General features: G+C 39.9%; 1 protein-coding gene across 1 annotated transcript in view; it reads right to left on the reverse strand.

Moving 5' to 3' along the window:
• The window catches only part of XYLB (xylulokinase), an 80,629-nt gene extending 62,557 nt beyond the window's left edge, over positions 1-18,072 (reverse strand). The window contains 10 exon segments of the mRNA XM_003206944.4: positions 864-982; positions 6,076-6,148; positions 8,449-8,514; positions 9,824-9,850; positions 9,852-9,953; positions 11,332-11,418; positions 13,405-13,485; positions 14,578-14,647; positions 15,542-15,624; positions 17,621-18,072. Coding sequence (XP_003206992.1) covers positions 864-982; positions 6,076-6,148; positions 8,449-8,514; positions 9,824-9,850; positions 9,852-9,953; positions 11,332-11,418; positions 13,405-13,485; positions 14,578-14,647; positions 15,542-15,624; positions 17,621-17,665 — 753 coding nt within the window. The 5' untranslated portion in view covers positions 17,666-18,072.
• Positions 18,073-18,584: the final 512 nt, after the last annotated feature.

The following is an 18,584-nucleotide window of genomic DNA, read 5'->3' on the forward strand; positions in this document are numbered from 1 at the left end:
TTTAAGCAACAGCTGATAGCCACAGAGGGAAAAAAAAAATAAGAGAATACAACTACCCTGAAAAAAGTACAAGGACTTTTTAATGTTTCTCTCCATTAGAGAAGATCAGCATTAGAATAACAAGTCTCTTACATTAACAGCACTGACTAAAGACAAATCAGTGACAGATATCTACACTGTTTCACATGTGCACCATCTAAAGCAATTGCTCTTTTCTTTTTGTATTAGATACCAAGACTAAATTGATCTACACTAAGAGATGTGAGCCTTGATTTGATTTCGTCATTATGCTACACGAATTGAGGAGCTCTAAACATCCCCAATTATTCACAAAGATTAACTCATTAATTCTACAATTTAAAACAAAGCTCCTGTTAAGTAACGCAAATGTTGAGTTCTGTTTCTGCAGCAATAATAGCCACACACAGTTCTGCAGTAGCCAGCTGACTAGGGGACATAGAGGGAAGGGGAAGGGAGAACCCCAACAATTCTCATCACCAGAGCATCTGCCAAATTGGTGGTCTTCTTAGCACAGAGCATGCTAGAATCCAGGGTGATCCACAGTGAAAGCTATGACTGATACCTGCTACCAGTTTCCAAAAGTGTCCACTTCTGCTCTGACACACATATGTACAGAATACCTGCAAATATTAAATCAACCAACATAGCTCTGAGGATAATTGTGCAACGCAGACGCACACTCAATATACTCCAAGAAAGAACCATCAGTTGAACTCTCAACAAAAAGCTCTATTTTTTTTTCCAGTGAGAAACATTTTGTTGTTCTTTGTTGTTTGTTTGGGTTTGGTTTGTTGGTTGTTCGTATTTGTTTGCTCATTTAAACTCCTCTAGAAGGCACATACCAGAACTGAATGGGATGGCACAGGGTTTCCCAGTTTCTCCACTAACCCTGGTGCACAAGCATCAAGGCAGGATGCTGACCACACCTTTTCCCAAATTTGCAGCAGATTCATACCAGAACCTGAAAGATACAGATCAAAACAAGAAGCATAGATCAAACACAAAACTAGGGTAAAGAAAACAGACGGTATTACATTGCAAAATTCTGCCTTGTTACAGGAAGCAGAGTTTACAAAGAATACTTTACATTCAAATAGAATGGTCTCAGCCCTTCTAAGTATAATTGATACTGATGATTCAACCTAACTGCCTTTCATCTGTAAGGTTGCAGAAAATACTTCTCTGATGCATGCTGCAACAGACAAATCAGTTATTTCCAAATAAAGAAAAAGAAAACATACCTCCCAAACTGATTCCTCCTCAATCCTTCTACTTGATACAAATACTTCACTACTGTCTAGATGCAGCAGTGTCACCTGAAGGCAAGTTGTCCTCATCTGAGACCTAACAACGAAGAAATTCTATCCTAGGCAGCTTGGCTATACCCTACTATCTTTGAGCAGAGTATCAAACCAGCACCTACATCCACTGCCCACATTGACTCATCTTCCTCCATATCAGTGCTTCCTTCTTCAAAGACAATGAAATAAAATACCAGTTGCAAAAAAATCCAGCTTAGAATCGTAGAATCATTAAGGTTGGAAAAGACCACTAAGATCAGCATCATCAGGCCAACACCACCATGACCACTAAGCCATGTCCCTCAGTGCCACACCTCCACGTTTCTTGAAAACCTCCAGGTATGGCAATTCTACCACTTTCCCAGGCACGTCATTTTCTGTTTCACCTCTCATTGCTTTTTTCCCCCCCTCACTATTTTATTTGCATTGCCCCGGTTTATAAAGCTAACTGAAGTTGGTTAGTGATCAAATCTAAGCAACCTACTAAGCACTCCACATCCCTTGCTTATATTTCTAGGATGTCTTTAACTGCACATTTCATTAGACTTGAAAAATCTGTTAATGCTGCTCAGGGACATATTAATCTTACACTGGATTAACAATGTTTTCATTTCAAAGACTGTTTAGCCTGTGACTTATTTATCTCAGAAACACAGCCACATTTTCAGCGAAACACTGTGGAATACCTGAAGTTTCCTTCAATTCAATACGTCTTAAAACTGTGAAAAAACACAAAGGCAGTGAAGCTGACCCAACAGGCACTGCCTGTGGAATAAGGCACCCACAGCGCTGGGACACAGAGGAAGAGAAGGTTTGTAACCAAATTTCAGCCAGCATATCACAAGGCACTTACTCTGAACAAATCCACAAGCCTGCCATACTCCCTCTGCATACCCCACTGCTGGTTAATCGTGTACAAATAAGCTGACATTATCAAATCCCAGCAGCCTTTTTCCACAGATTAAAGACATTTATTTATAAAATATCTATTCATACAGCTCAATCCTAAGCATCACCAACAAGGTCTGGACTTAGTGCTTTGCACTGCACAAACACCTGAATAAACCAAGCCAAACAGCAGGAAATTTGAACTATATTTAGTAACATTTAAAATAGAATTAAATTTGTTAAATTCAATTCATCTAATTTCACGCAAATTAAACACACTTAAATTATGCACCAGTTAGTTTCCTTCTCCACTTTTAGAGTCGCTACCACCAAGAGAAGGAAAGATAATGACTCAGACCAGCTTTTCTCAGTTCTCTTAAATCTAGCCATCCCTCCTGCCTGGGAAACCTGAGTCCAGCATCACCATCTGCACTTCCAGGGGATGGAGAGAGTGAGCAGCCTCTTCCCAAGGCTTCCAGGCATGATAGGGATGCCTAGGAAGAATTAAGCAAAGCTAGAAAGTTTCCTTGAAAATCTCCTAATCAGCAAGCAAGGAAGGCTTTAAATAAATAGGAACTTTATTAGAGAAGGGTTTAAATCCTTCACCCCCATACCCTGCAAGCATAGGGAAACACTCAACCAGTATCTTCCAATGCAGTTTTTGAAGACATAAGGAGTGCTTCCAATCTTTCCTCCATAAAATAGGGAAAACACTAGCATTTATGACTGAAAAGGTCTAAGCTTATATATAAACTGAAATAGCACTTCAGTTTTATTGACTGGTAGACACAATCACACAGAGACTCTGTTATGCCCTGATAAAAGATAGACGAACTAATTTACCTCATTCTCAAAAACTAATTTAAAAGATGTGAAACAATTACTTGATAAGAACAATTTGCCTATTGGCCCAGATCACCCTATCCAACTACAGACACCTGAAAGAGAAACCAGAGAGCTGGATGCTCCCTGGAACTGCTTCCTCCTTCAATTACACGTGGAGCAACGCAACGAGCACCTAACTCAAGCACCTCTGGTTATGATCTATGCCACTTCTAGAAATGAAAGTTAGTAAAAAATGGCTTAAGAACATCATTGTAAGTTTAACATAAAAATAAGTAATAAAATTAAAAACAAGGAAGAAAAAACAACAACAAAATGCAATCCTTCAACTTGCCACTCCAGATGTCACCCCATCAGTAATGAGGAAGGTCAACAGTCAAGTCCACAGTCTGGTAAGAGTGGAGGAAAGGTTCAACACAGAACTGAGCAGAATTCAGTATCCCACTGCAAGCATCACTGACTTAACATGAAGTGTTCATGAGCACAACTGGAACTTGCTAACATTTACTGCTTATATAAAAATACAAGGTTGGAAAAAAAATCACCACAAAGACCAAAAGAAACCAACTAACTGGCTTCATTAATCAACAACCCAAAGATCAGTATTTGCATATATTTATAAATAGGTAAGACAGGTAAGTGCATTTGTATTACAGCACTCCAGATTGCCTTCTCAAGAGCTCAAACCATAAGCAGCATAACTGCTGACACCAACAGCCTACATCAAGAGTAAATTCAGCACACCATGCTTCCTTCTGAATAGGCTTCAGCTCAAAACATCCTAATTTGGTTGAACAACAGAAAAAAGTATGCTAAGCTATAATTTACCTAAGGCTCCTAGAAAAGCATTTCAAAAGATAAAGCTTCTCTAGGTCAAGAGCTGAGTAGCTGCTCTTTAAGGTGTCTTCTAAAAGAAACAACACCTGAAGCGTCCACTTTATTCAGGTCCCAAATGTATCTTACTTTTACCTTCCACACAATATAAGTGAAAATCATTCTTCGTTCCACCAAAATATAACTTGATTTCTTTTAAATCAATCATACAAGGTGCTCAGCCATTCATAAGGAGCCCATAAAGTTCATTTGAACTTTGTGGGATTGGATCTTTAAGAAGAAAAATTCCTAGAACTGATTAGCACATTCCCCACAATAAAATGAAAATTTGAAGAGGGGATTGTGCAGAGCTAAACAATTTGACAAGGTCTTTTAAAGGCAATATGACCTGAAGTCAAACCTACAGAATTGAAGATTAGGTCTATTATATGAACATTACTGAGAGCTGTGTTTCAAACTACAGTATACAGGTGCAACATAAAAGATCAAGGGAATTGCAAGAAATCGTATGTGACAAGCAAGTAAGTTTTTCAGATGGATCCAAGTAACTGCTGTATGCATTATATTTTAGTACTGAAATTAGAATTCTCTCTCATTACATTAACAGAAGATAAGAACATACAAGTCAAAATACAGCTTACATCACCAAAAAGTCTTCTGTGTTGTAAAGAGAACTGTAACATCCTGCTTAGTTCCCTTATCTTTTTTTCACAGAGATTTAATAATCTTACATGCTCTGAACAGTAGATAACATTGATTCAAGTTACGTAAATATCCAGAGGTACAACAGATAGGCTCTCTTTAGAGCTGTTCAAAAAATGCAACACATGTTCTATGAAAATCTTCTACTGAAGCAACATATTCCTTTGTCAGAAAAAAGCATCCCGAAGCTCTAAGCCTCTGTTTGAAACACAGGACACGGAGCTAGCTTCGTGGAGGTCGGTGAGTGGCTGAAATGCTCAGTACTTGGGCCTACTGAGGAGCAAAGTAGCAACACTGTGGGCAATAATACACACAAATATAGCTGTGAAAATATACAGCTAACAGAACAAGACAAGATGACAGATGCAGTAATCACACAATTGCTTCAAAATAAGAATGGATTGTCTTGCAATTTTTAAGGTCTCAAATATAAATGGGAAATCTGGTATTGAATAAGTTGACCGTTAGCTAAAATTGAGTTGTCCTGCTTTTTCTATGAGCTCTGATGGAACAACAGAAGGGAAAAAATGAGCTGGTCTTCACATATTGGTGTCACCTACAGCTCTATAATGCAAAATTTCCTCAGAGAATCTTTTTATCTACCCTTTCAGCTCTGAAGAATATCTTCTCTTATTTTCAGAGAAGGAATCAAAAATGCTATTTAGAAATAATAGCGCAGCTCCCAGGAAGGAGGCACTGCTTGTAACTGCCATTTAAAATTGCCATTTGAAAGCTGGATAACTGAGATAACACACAACAGAAAGGAGAGACACTGGCCTAGTCACTTTGCTCTTTGTTCTGATGAATAGAGCAATACAGAAAGTAACATTATGTTTTTTGCAAATTGAGCTTGTTCTTTTTTTTGGGGGGGGAGGGCGGCAGGGAGGAGGAAGGGAGGCTTGGTTTTGCTTTTCCTCTGGTTCACTCCAGAAGAATCCCATCCAGTTAGATGGTAAAGAGTGAGAGAAATAATCACAGTATACGTCTTGCTTGCATCGTGCGCAACTCGGAGCCGAACCAGCAAAATGCAAAGAAGTAGTATCAGAAGCTGACCTGACATCATCATCAGGAGTAGCAACAAACTGAAAGGATAACAGGCAGGAATTGGAACACAGGAAGTTCCATCGTAATGTGAGGAAGAATTTCTTAAATGTCATAGTGACGGAGCACTGGAACAGGCTGCCTAGAGAAGTTGTAGATCCTCCTTCTCTGGAGATATTCAAGACCTGCCTGGATGCCTACCAGTGTGACCTGCAGGGAGCCTGCTTTACCAGAGGGCTTGGACTCAATGATCTCTCATGGTACCTACCAACCCCTACAGCTGTGTCTGTGAGTAATTTAGCTTAAAAACTAATACGCTTGTCATTAAAGCTTAAAGACCAAAAATAAATGGCAGAGATCTCATCCCGCTTTTACATAAGATGGGAAGAGAGACAAAATTTGCCTTGCTAAATTGTCACTACCAGAAAACCCCATACATACTTACCATCACTGTAATCAATGGGTGCATAAGCTCCTAGGAAAAGGGAAGCTGCAAAACTGCTAACTAAAGAGATCCTCTGAAAGAAAAAAATTGTGAGATAGTGATTCTCATCAGTACTGACTTCAAAGAAAGAAAATAACTTAAATAATTGGAAGCAGTAAATGTTAATGGACGCTTAATGTTAGGCAGAATACACTCAGAAGTACATCTCCAAGGATTACTCAGTTCTGTATTCCTGCTAAAGCAACATGGCAGACATCAGTTTAAAGGTAACCCTATGATAAAAGCTGTTAATAGTTTTGCATTCTGAAACATGCAAAATACACCTACTATATTAGCATATTCTATGTTATCGTGAATTAATTCACAACTGAGGTATATTCCAGGATCTCCCTTCAAGGAAAAACACTCACAAGAAAAAACAATGATGTCTGGATGACCAGGGAAACAGCCACACACACTGATCAACCTCGAGGTCTGCAAGGCAAGGCTCTGACAGCACCTCCATCCGATCTCTTACCATGCCAGTAGAGATGACAGATCTCCTAGGATTTACTTCCAGGAATTGGTAATCTGAACTAAATCAGTATCCGCTGCTCTCCCTCAGGCTATGTTCCAACAGCGCATTAGATGCTGCAGGGCTTCTAGCACCAGTTCTAAAATGCCCTGGTCACATAACACAAAACACTGATGCAACATGAACTCACCTCCATTTCAAGTCTGCTAGAGAAACTACGAAGTTAATCAGCTACTGCTGAGTTTTTGGTAGGATCGAGTATCACCCGCCCCCAGAAGCTGGCATAAAAGCTAACAAATTCCTTATTGTGCTCTCTAATTCAAAAGAGTTGCAATTGTCACCCAACAACTAATCAGAATCAAATCTCTACCAGTGGAATGAGCCAGCAGTGACAGGGTTTTGTTATTAATGACCATGAAACCACTGCTTTGCATGGCATTCAGAGATGTACTATAGCCAGAATTCAAAAATCTAGCTATAATGGCCAAGAAACTTAATGATGCACTTGCTCTTCATGCATCTCTCCCCAAGAATATATCACATTGTGCTTAGACAAAGGCCTACCTTCTGCGGTGCCCCAATGGGCACAAGCTGCCTGAAATGGAAGGAAAAGGATGAAGTTAAACTGTGAATCAGCCAGTTTATCAAGCTGACCTGGAGGAGGAAAGGTATCCACCTTCCACATGCTAATGAAACTACCAACCTGCTAAGTGTTTCTTGCGGGTTCCTAAGAGCAACTCCAGCACAGAGACATTTGTGCTAGAACACAGCTTCTTGCACATCCTTTATTGCCAAAAAGGTGGATCAGTGCCACCAGCCCTTTGTCTTAGCTTAGTCTGAGCAGTTCTCAGTTCCCAGGAACTCACCCCCCACCCTGCCCCTGCCATTAATGCATCTTTCTCCAAGCTTACTCTTAAACTTACAATCAAACTGTATTACTCCTGTTTCATTCCAGTCTTCACCAGCATAAAAAAATTATATAATGAAACAAAAAGAAAGAAAAAAAAAATAGGCAGTCAAATTTGCAACTCACTTCCCCACAAAATTAAATATTTCATGCAGAAATAAGGTTTTTAAAAATTATGATCAATGCTAACAAGAACTGCACTAATGTAAAAGTACAAGCAGTCTGACCTCACAGATCAAGATGTATGGCATACTCTACTCACAGGACAGGAATCTCTCCCTTGTTTATATCACATGTGCATGGAAGTTTCACCTTGTTTCAAACTATTTTAGTCACAGCTAGCTGCAGACTTAACAAAATGAGGTAAAGGAATTTTATATAGATTTCTAAAAACTAAAAAAAAAAAAAATCAGGAGGAAACTAAACAATGTGATTCATTCGTAATAACAACCAAAGTAGTTCCTCAAGGGAAAAGTTTCTCACAAAAAAAAATATCTAGAATTGACTGCAGTTGTTTCCTATGCATATCTGCATGGATGCCAGCTTTGCATGGCAGAACAACCACACTTCTGTATGCATACAGCCAGTTGTCACTATTAAAATTTCATGTGTGCTTAATTACCCACTCATATTTGAACTGTTACATATACCAGCCTATTGGCACTCAAATAAAAGCCTGTAATAAAACTTACTCCACAAAAGTTAGGATCCAATGGAGCCCACTGTGTTACACCAACATTCAGGAATCAACGCCTGATTTGTATCTGTCTAATGACTACCAAATCCACAAGAAGTAAAATAAGAAAAATCATAGAATTTTATCTTAAAGCAAGCAGAAAAGTAAAAATATTTTTTAGGGGAAAAAAAAAAAAAAGTAGACACCTCCACAAAATTCTACTTAAAAAGATTTTCAACTGGTGATTTCCAATAAGTATATTGAAGTTGAGCCAACCTCAGTTTGTGTGTAGACCTCAGGATTCTGGTTGTAAATCTTTGCTATCTGGTTTCCTGTAAAACGCTGAGAAAGAAATGCAAATGCTTAGAAACACAAACCTTAAATGGAGTCAATAATCATTAACTCTGTGTAATGAGTTCAGTACATTGCACTTTGGATATTTAATTTGTCTGATGCATGATGAAAGTCAGTGCACAGCAGGCAATCTGCACTAAACAGGCTATAACACATGGTCTCATTATGAGAATTTTGCTCACCTTTAAAAAAAATCTGAGAAAAAAACATTACTATACATAATTTACATTTCAGAAGTGACAGTTCAGTGGAATGAATCACTCTTACTACATGCCCAGGAACTAACACTATTCAAATGCTGCCTTCTTAACCTTCTTAAAAATGTTTAGGCTATCCAACTTATGTGCCTCTCTGTGAGGAAGGTAAATGGGAACAGGTAGGAAGTTTTATACTTAAAGAAGCAATGTCAGTACAAGATATTAGTTTTGAGAAGAACTATTTTTCCTCCATATATTATATCAAATAAAAAACCCCATAACACTGATCTTCCAAAACCTTAACCTTTAGTAAGTTAAAAATAAAGCATTAGTAGTATATAAAATCTTATTTCACACACTGGTTGTAAACCTTTCATGATTCAAAACCAGAATGAGAATTCTGGGAGGTTAGAGCCTTACTTTACTGAACTAACAGTGAGAGCAGACGGGTGCAAAGATGCCTGCAGGGCAGCCCACTCCCACTCCATAACTCTTTGTCATGGTTATAAGAGAGGGAAGTGCTGGGAAGATGAGATGAGTGACAGAGCACTCCCTGATAGAGTCCCAAACTTCTGAAGCTCACCTTTCTTAGGTTAACAGCTGCTTGTTAGCCTTCACGGAACATCAAAGGAGCAATCTAAATTACAGAAGTAACCTAGAGCAGTGATCCCAAAACACTGAGTCATTAACCCCAAGTAAATCTGTAACACAAAGTGAATTGTGTCCCAATGGAAACCTGGCTGCACAGGAGCTCCCAGCAGAGAGCTGGACCCTGAGACTTTAAGTATGGACACTGAACACCACATCTGGGGAACCACAGGCCAAGAGCAACAGCTTAATCCAACTTACTCCTGCACTGCTTCTTGAAGTAAAATTTCCAGTGTTTTGCCTAATTTTACTCGAGAATTTCCACAGGATAGGATTTCCACATCTTTCTCCGTGAGCTTACTGCAAAGCATAATATCATTGGAGTTTCTTCAGAAACACTGAATAAAACTGCCTCTTTTATAATTAATGGCTGATCATTATCTGCTGTGATGTGACAGAGTTGTTTTTGGTCATAAGACTCTGCTGAGGACTTTCTTGTCATGGCTTCTTACCTCATAGGCTCGAGAACCAGTGATATTTGGCTAAATGCTGTGCTCCTCCCACAGCATTCTCCAGAGCGCTGCACTGCGAAGCTGTGCTAGAATCCATCCAGATGGGGCTGTTACTGACAGCAAAACAAGCCTGGAACAAACAATATTCTTTAAGAATAACACCTGATCTCTAAGAAGTCCCTACTGAAACAATAACAATACAGCAGACAGAGATGTCAGCTCACAGGTCGGTTCTCCGATGTTCTCTCAGTAACTAAAGGAAAACAGTATTGGACAGTATGTTGGCCAGTGGTGGAAAGCCTAACCCAAATGTCACACCTGAGGGAAGCAGCAGGCTTTATCTGCTGGTACATCACACATACCCTGCAGCTGAATGTACTGTAGCAATGTATCAGTACATTCCTTCGGTGGCCAAAGCCCCAGGATGTCTTATACAAGCTTAGACTCACTTTGACAAGCTTCTTCCCTCAACAGTTAGATGATCTTTCTAGAGCTCTTCTAACAGATTTCTCTTCACTGATTGTCATAATTGTTAAGCAAAACAAGTGAGGTTTAGTACATCACCAGATAGCATTTTCATTCCCTTTCCAAGTTTTCTGCATGAGGTATCTCCAAAATTAAACATTTAATAGACCAGCTTACACAAATGCCTCTCTTTCAGCATTTGACTGTTGTTACTGATCTGAGATTCATAAAATATCCTAAGTTGAAAGAAATTCACATGGGTCATCGAGTCCATCTCCCTGCTCCACACAGAGCAAGCAAAATCCAAACCCTGTATCTGAGAGCAGTGTCCAAAAGCTCCTCGAGCTCTGGCAGCTCAAGGTTGTGCCCACTGCTCTGAGCGAAGAACATTTTCCTAACACAAGCCCTTCCCTCTCATGGCAGGCAGTGTTGGGCCTGATTCACCCCAGGACAAAGCTGCATATTCATCTTGAACTACAGAAAGGAAAGCTGTTTTCTCCTTATTTTTCAAATACTAATTTGTCAAGTATACATGCAAAACATATCAAACCCCTCACTCCAAAAAAGTACTGAGGTTCAACAAAGCATTTGGTAGAAGATTCTGTCCACTTCTATCATTTCAGAGAAAAGCGTAAATTTTTTAATATTTTCTAATGAAAACTCAAGCACATCAGGGAAACTCTGGTACAATAATATTCTTCACCATTTTTTCTTTTAATACAGATTAAAAAAACCTACAATATTTACAGGTTGTTTACAAAAATGTTATGTTTAAAGAACAAACAGGCTCTAGCTCTGACATAAATAGATTCTGGGATGCCTACCGGCACCTATAAGCTTTTAAAACAGTATATACTTTCACTCAAGAGAACATGAAATGTCAGGAGCTCTGGAGCTGAAGGAATAACCCATACACTTTACTCTATACTGCAGGGGAATACAACCAGAGAAAACGCTTGCAGGGAAAAAAAAAAAAAGCAATGCGTGAAGACGAGGAAAAGGACAGTGTAGCTCTCCTTTCAAAGCTCTTGCGTGAACATTACCTTCAGTGACTGATGTAAAGGCAGCTCGGGTGATGCATTCTTTAAGATTTGGATGCTTCCTTTCTTCCAGTATACACTTCCATGTTGCTGTAAGAAGTGCAAAAAAATACAAGTTGGAGAGAGCCTCCCAGGATATGAACTTTGCAGCTTGATCTGAATTTGAAGCTCTTAGGGACAGAGAACTCTCTCCAAACTACAAGAAAGAAAATGTACCTTCTCAAATCGAGTGCCTCATATTAAAGGTCTATTTGAGACTGAGCAAACCAGAAAACATAGAAGTTGAGACAAATATGACCTTAAACTACAGCAACTTTTAGTGGAAGTTGTTATCATACTACTAACCTGTGCCATTAGCTACTTTTTTGAGGGCTCTTTCAGCTGTAGCCAGAGCTGCACAGACTATTTGTTTCTGGCTCTACCTGCACAGACCTCAGGTCCCTCAATCACGTGCCCATCCCAGTCACTGCTAACCAACTGCATAATACCAAATAATAATACTGTTTAACTTCCAACTCTCAGAAGCCTTTCTAATGTCAGACAACTCTAGCTGTTCATCTGTAGATCGCCCAAAGCAAACTATAAGGCACCATTCAGTGGCCCACTAATGATGAACCTCCCAGGCTCACAATTCTTGACCCACATCGTGATCCAGTTTGTATCAACATTTCTGTTCCAGTTCTGCTGACAACTGAGACAAAACTGGCATGCTGGTACCCCCCTGCCATTTGATTGACAGGGACAGAGACAAGAGACAAGATTCTTAAGAGAAAAGGAAGAATGACAGTGTGAGTTGGAAAGTGGCACTTAAAGGAAATCTAAACTACCTGAAAGAATCTGAATGTAGCAACCCCAAGTAATAGAAGCATAGAATGCTTTTAAGTTGAAGAAAGAAGCTGAAGCAAAGGGAATGCTGTCAGTTTGGAAAACCAATTCCTATTTCCGCTTGAGAGAGCTGCACTTTCCTTCCAGTCCCTAACTCCTATTTCACGAAGTAATTCCTAGCAAAGCCTTGATGCAAGTTATTATTTTCAGACACTTTGTTCCAACAAATAATGCATGGAGATCAAAGCAACAATTTAAATTAATTAGCCCCAGATCTACTTAATGAATAACCTAGCTCTCATGTGTCAGAATTAGCTATGACTTTGGTGGTGCCCTCACTTTGAATACAATTTTGAAATCTGTGAAAGGTGTAAAAGCTTCCTTGTTTCACTACCAGAGTATTAGGAGACAAGCAAATTAACTAATTATCAGGATGGGTTTCTAAATCTGAAAAAAAATAATAAATAAATAAAAATAAAAATAAAAAAAAAAATAAAAATGGCAGAATAAATCATGGCAAAGGCAGAATATTTGTCCTCACTGCATCAAAGGCAAATCTCTGTCCTAATCAATAAAAACCATGCTCAACAAGACTTTACTATGCCTTCAGCAACCTCAGCTAATTACTTTATACCCTGTTTCTACAAGCACATAGATATGCGCAAAGTTATCCCAGTCACTCCAGATCTGCATATATAAAGAATTTAAACAATTGGAAGCCAACTATTTATGCACTATACAGTGCAGTTGTTTAGATCTGTAAGTGTCATCCTCCACTCCCATTACCTTCTACAGATTGCTCCATATGCTTTAGGTTTTAGGCTCCCTTGAGTAACACATGTCTTTTAATGGCTGCTTAATATGGAAGCTTTGACATTACTTATGTCATTAAGATCTACCATAATATGGAATGGCTTTAAACTGAGACAGGGGAGGTTTAGGTTAGATATTAGGAGAAAGTTTTTCCACACAGAGGTGGTGAAGCACTGGTACAGGTTGCCCAAGAAGGCTGTGGATGCCCCATCCCTGGAGGCATTCAAGGCCAGGCTGGATGTGGCTCTGAGCGGCCTGGTCTGCTGGTTGGTGACCCTGCACATAGCAGGAGGGGTGAAACTAGATGGTCATTATGGTCCTTTTCAACCCAGGCCATCCTATGACCTATGATATAACTATTAAAAAGAAATATACGACTAGATAGTATACCTTCAATAGAGCATATGTTAAGAATGATTTCTCTCTTTATGAACTAACCTGGCCTGCACCAGACAAAGCTCTGACTTGAGAGAAGTTAAATCCTGAAGACTTCATCTTTTCCAAAATCATATCCAGAGCCTACAAGAACAAACAGAATCAAGAATGACAGTAACGAGATATCAAATTATGCATACTCACAGTCCTTGGGATTAAAGAGTAAACTCATGTCATCACTTGTAAGAGTTCATTGGCAGGTAATGAAAAATTAGCTAATGACTATGGATTTCAAGAAGCCACATACATTAATTTACTAAGTAAGAGTCCATAAAAGAAAAGTTGAATCACAAAGAGGAAAAAAAAAATCTTTAAACAAGATGAATCACAAAGAACCATTCTTTGAAATCTAAATAAAAGGCAAGATTTAATAAATTCCAATTCATTTAAAAGCAACTATTAAGAGAGCTAGATACAAAACGTGATTAACTTTCTGTTCTTACTTTTGGAAATCTGTGACATTTTTAATGGTGTGCAACCTGCAAGTCATCCTATAGGATGCTAAAAAGCAACCTCAATATCACCAACTCCAGCATCTGCTGAAAGTACATTTTTGCACTGAAGTACCTAGGTTACTTTCGCTCTTGTTCTATTTTACTAAAATTTAAAACCAAAAATCAATCTGTCTTTATTTAGTCTAATTCAGATCTGCATTTCTCAGACTTTCTTGATAGATGAACCACTATAATGCTTCAAAATTTCCCAAGAAACCATATATCATTATCATATACTAATTTAATAAATAAACTGCTTATTATGTTTCTACAGACCACCTGCAACCAATTTACCAAATCTTCATGTATTATCAGATAGAACTGCTGTTGATCACCAACTGGGAATTCTGTGACCTTTTAAATGTCTTTAACTATTCAAATCACAATGGCACCGTGCGAGAGCAAGAATTGCAGAAACTGCTTTCAAAACAGCAGACAATGTTATCTGTATTTCAAAATAAATGCCAGTCAAGATGACTGGGAATTACTAAATAAATTGCTCTTCAACCACTTGCCATTTGAGACATGAATTAGTTAGCAAAGTTCATTCTAAAAAGACACAGCAACTTGGATGCTGCACAACCACAGTAAAGCTAGGCAAAGCTTCCTATAACAAAAAGGAAGAAGCTGAACCATATACTACAAATAGTCCCAGAAGGCTGACATAATAGCTTGTCCATACCTTGACCCACATTAACACAGGAGAAGTGACTGTCAGTCGGTCACTGTGAACATGGGCTCCACCTTGAGTCCTACAGAAAAACGGTATTTTCTTAATAAATTCAGTACATTTTTCCCCATAAAGCAAAGTTTTTCAAGTTTATTAATGACTAAAGAGAGCTCGCAGTGTTGCTTGGTGTTTTGCTTATTTTGTTAGGAGCAAAGAAAAGATCAGAGTTTGAAACCTGAAAAAGGCCAGCTCTTAGGAAACAGCATTAGAGAGAGACCCAATGCTAAAGAAAATAAATTGGAAGGAATGACTTTGGTCCTGGTGTAAGATCTGTGATACACTCCAGTGCTGACGCTGCTCACTAGCTCCACACAAGTCACAATTATCTCTAAGTTTCCTAACTGTCATCATAAGTGACTTAAACCTAGAAGATGAAACTCAATTTTTTGCTGTAAGCAAATGACTTTACTGACACTTATGACCATAGCGGATGGAATTGGTAAATTCTCATCTATAAATCAGAGTTTATATATTCTAATGTGCCATTTGGAGCCACTGAATCTGTCTTCAAAAGCCTTTTAGAAGTTCCTCTCACGCAATTTATTCACTGTTATCACAGCATTCCATCCTAACACGAAGGTGGTGATTACTTCTTTGTCCCAAAAAGAAACAGCCACCTGCAAAAGTTAAAGTCCCAAATGAAAAAAATATACATTGGTTAGTTTACACATAATGCCTTAGGGTGAGAGGGTCTTTTTATTTCCTCTTTCTCCTCTTAGGAGTTCTTGCCATACTTACATACGAAGCAAGGTAAGGGCACAAACTTCATTTGTGAGGTACAAAACACGAACACAGCATAACTACTTCCACACCTCTACACATTCCAATGAGAGCAAAGCAGGCAACAGATCTGTCTCAGTACTCAAAGTTCTAAACGAGATTATCCAAGTAAAATACAAAAAAAAAAAAAACTTACTTAAATTCTGGAAGGTCTTTATCAAAATTAACATTATCCTCATAAATGACTCTCAGATGTTCATCAATAGCAATGACTTTCAGCTAGAAGAAATAAAACAGGATGTTAACAAAAACCGTCCAGCAACATAATTAGATAGCCCTGGTAATTCATTTATAGTAACTCAATTCTCACAGATAAAAAGGGAAAGAAGATCACCCCAATCCATACAAATGACTATAAGTATGGACACAATTTTACTTGAAACAAGTCACTGTGTGAATTTACAGCATGCCAGTTATCCAGCAATGTATTTGCTTGCATTTTCCCCTACACTTTCTCTCTCTCTTTAATTACACTAGAATAAGATGCAAGCTAAAAGAAAAAACAGTAAATGAGATGCACCATTCCCAGCTTGCACCACAGTAACCAATCCATCCAAGGAATACAGTATCTTAGGTTAAACACGTCATATTTTCTGCGTGTTTTTCTTAATAGCCTCATCTTCAATCATAGGACTGGAGCACCCCTCCTCTACGAAGACAGGCTGAGGGAGCTGGGCTTGTTCAGCCTGAAGAAAAGAAGGCTGAGGGGTGACCTCATTGCAGCCTTTCAGTACCTAACGGGAGCCTATAAGCAGGAGGGGAAAATCAACTCTTTGAAAGGGTAAATAATGGCAGGACAAGGGGAAATGCTTTTAAGTTGAAGGAGAGAAAACTGAGGTTGGATATCAGGGAGATCTTCTTTACTATGAGAGCAGTGAGGTGCTGGAACAGGCTGTCCAAAAAGGCTGGGGATGCCCCGTCCCTGAAGGTGTTCAAGGCCAGGTTGGATGGGGCCCTGGGATAGTATTAAATATGTAGGTCAGTAGCCCTCCTTGTGTTGGGGGGGGTTAGAGATTCATAATCCTTGAGGTCCCTTCTAACCCAAGCCATTCTGTGATCCCTTGATTCTGCAATCTTATCCAAGAACTTTGCAGACCTTTAGAACACCTTGAGGATCTTCTCTCACCCCCTAAACAGGGAGCAAGCTGATCTCCACCTGGCAAAGCTCAGAGGACATTACACAGCTGCACACTTAGCTTCTGCAGCCAATGGAAAACAACATCCCAACCTCAAGTCCATCAGGCTGAGCTTTCTTGCAAGCACTGGCTAGGAGGTACCACAGATATTCCCACTCTAGCTTTTTTCAAGTTTAACTAGCGATGAAGAAAAACATTAACAGCCTCAAATAAAAAGCAAGAATGTAGTTCATGTCCTGCATAAATTTTAACAAAGGAAAGAATGCAACCTGCTGCTAAACGAACAGACTGAAACAAAACTATAAAGACCAAGTCATCTCAAAGAGCTGTTTTCAATTAACAAAGCCATCACATCTGGGGGTGGGTTAATTAATTTTAGCCATACTAATGTAGGGCCTCATTTATGCACTACCACAACTCATTACCAAGTTGGTGCACTGTGCTAGCTTTAACATGGCTCTGACCAACTGTAGCTTAATTGGCTTTCTGCTTGCTATGTTCTCCCTTAAAATACTCAATCAACTTAACATGAGTAGCCTGCATTTGTCTCTTCAGCACAGCCATAATGAAGTGACTTACTTACACACCTGCTGGTTAAAAAAATTTGGGCTCATACACAGCATGGGAGACATTTCTCTTTGCAGTGTGGTTGACACCAGATTATGCTGACAATTCCAAAATTGAGGAATTCCAGAATTCCCAGCAATTGTAAAACCCTCGGCATTAAAGTGCACAGTTCTACCAACGCTGATTTGGCCACCTGGGCCAGAAGACAAGAGGCAGAGGAACGCAGCCCGGTTCGCAAGTGCAGTTTCAGACAAACAGCAGCAGCACACCGCTAGAAGAGGCGGCCCAACAACCTTACGCAGGCAGGCAGAGGCGTGCAGAACGCCGGGCGGACATACAGCAGCCCGCGCTCTACAGCAGCCAGCGAGAGGCGGTGTTCCCGACTCGGGAAAAGGAAGCGCCGAATTCCCGGGGAGCAGCACGGCACGGCCCGTGAGGCTCCAGCCCGCAGGAAGCAGCAGCAGAGCCGCGTGAGGAAGGAGAGAAGGGAAGGAGGAAAGCGGCTGTGGTACCTGCTGCGTGCTGAAATCCCATCCCAAGAAGCAGGGGGCCGCCATGTCGAACCCCGCCGGGCAGGGAAGGGGCGGCCTTAAGCCCGGCCTTCCCCCGGAACGGAGCTCCGCACCGCTGCGGCTGCTTAAAGGTGAACCCGAGTTAATGAGTGCTCGCCTGCGGCTGGGTGAGCAGCGTCGGGTTCTGTGAGTCTGCAATCAGGGAAGGTCCAGCTGGAGAAAGCTGAAGCACCGATCTGTCTGAAAGCGAAGGCGTGTCGAAGGTCACACGGTTTGTAGTAAGGCTTCTTTAAATCAGAGGATTGCAGCGGTTGGTGCTGCTGAGATTCCTCTGTCCACGAAGAGGTCGTGCTGGGTGGACCCTGCTGCATGTTTCTTATAAATAAGGAATAGTTATGGAATTGGAAGGCTTGAAATGCTGCCGTTTTCAATGTACAGCTGCTCACAAAAAATAATAAAAAATTGAAGTCACAGAATCATACACAGACCTGGGTTGAAAAGGACCAAATCATCTGGTTTCAACCCTCCTGCTATGTGCAGGGTCATCAACCACCAGACCAGGCTGCCCAGGAAGTCAGCCCTAAAGAAAGCCACGGGAATGATGAATCGCTTCGGAAAGAGACACCTGTGCAACTTTTTAAAGAAGGTGTTAGGGCTGAAAAAGGAAACAGTACTAATAAATATATAAAGCAGTCCTGAGAGAATGTAAGAATCAGTTCTATCCTTCAGCAATGAGATCATCCGGTGGTCAGACTGCTCTGTGAAATGCTTTGCTTTAAACAGCACAGAAAAGTTATAGGATTGGGATAACAGCTCTACTGTTATCAGATCTTAAATTTGGAATTAGTGTGGAACAATCCATAGGGATTCCACAAGGACAGAATGGGAAAGTTAGTTACGCTACTTTTACTGTTCAGGTCTTTCTAATGGAAATCAGGATGTTCTCAGAACCTCATTCTGTCAC

The sequence above is a fragment of the Meleagris gallopavo genome, chromosome 6 (genome assembly GCF_000146605.3).
Source record: "Meleagris gallopavo isolate NT-WF06-2002-E0010 breed Aviagen turkey brand Nicholas breeding stock chromosome 6, Turkey_5.1, whole genome shotgun sequence".
NCBI classification, from domain to species: Eukaryota; Metazoa; Chordata; class Aves; order Galliformes; family Phasianidae; genus Meleagris; species Meleagris gallopavo.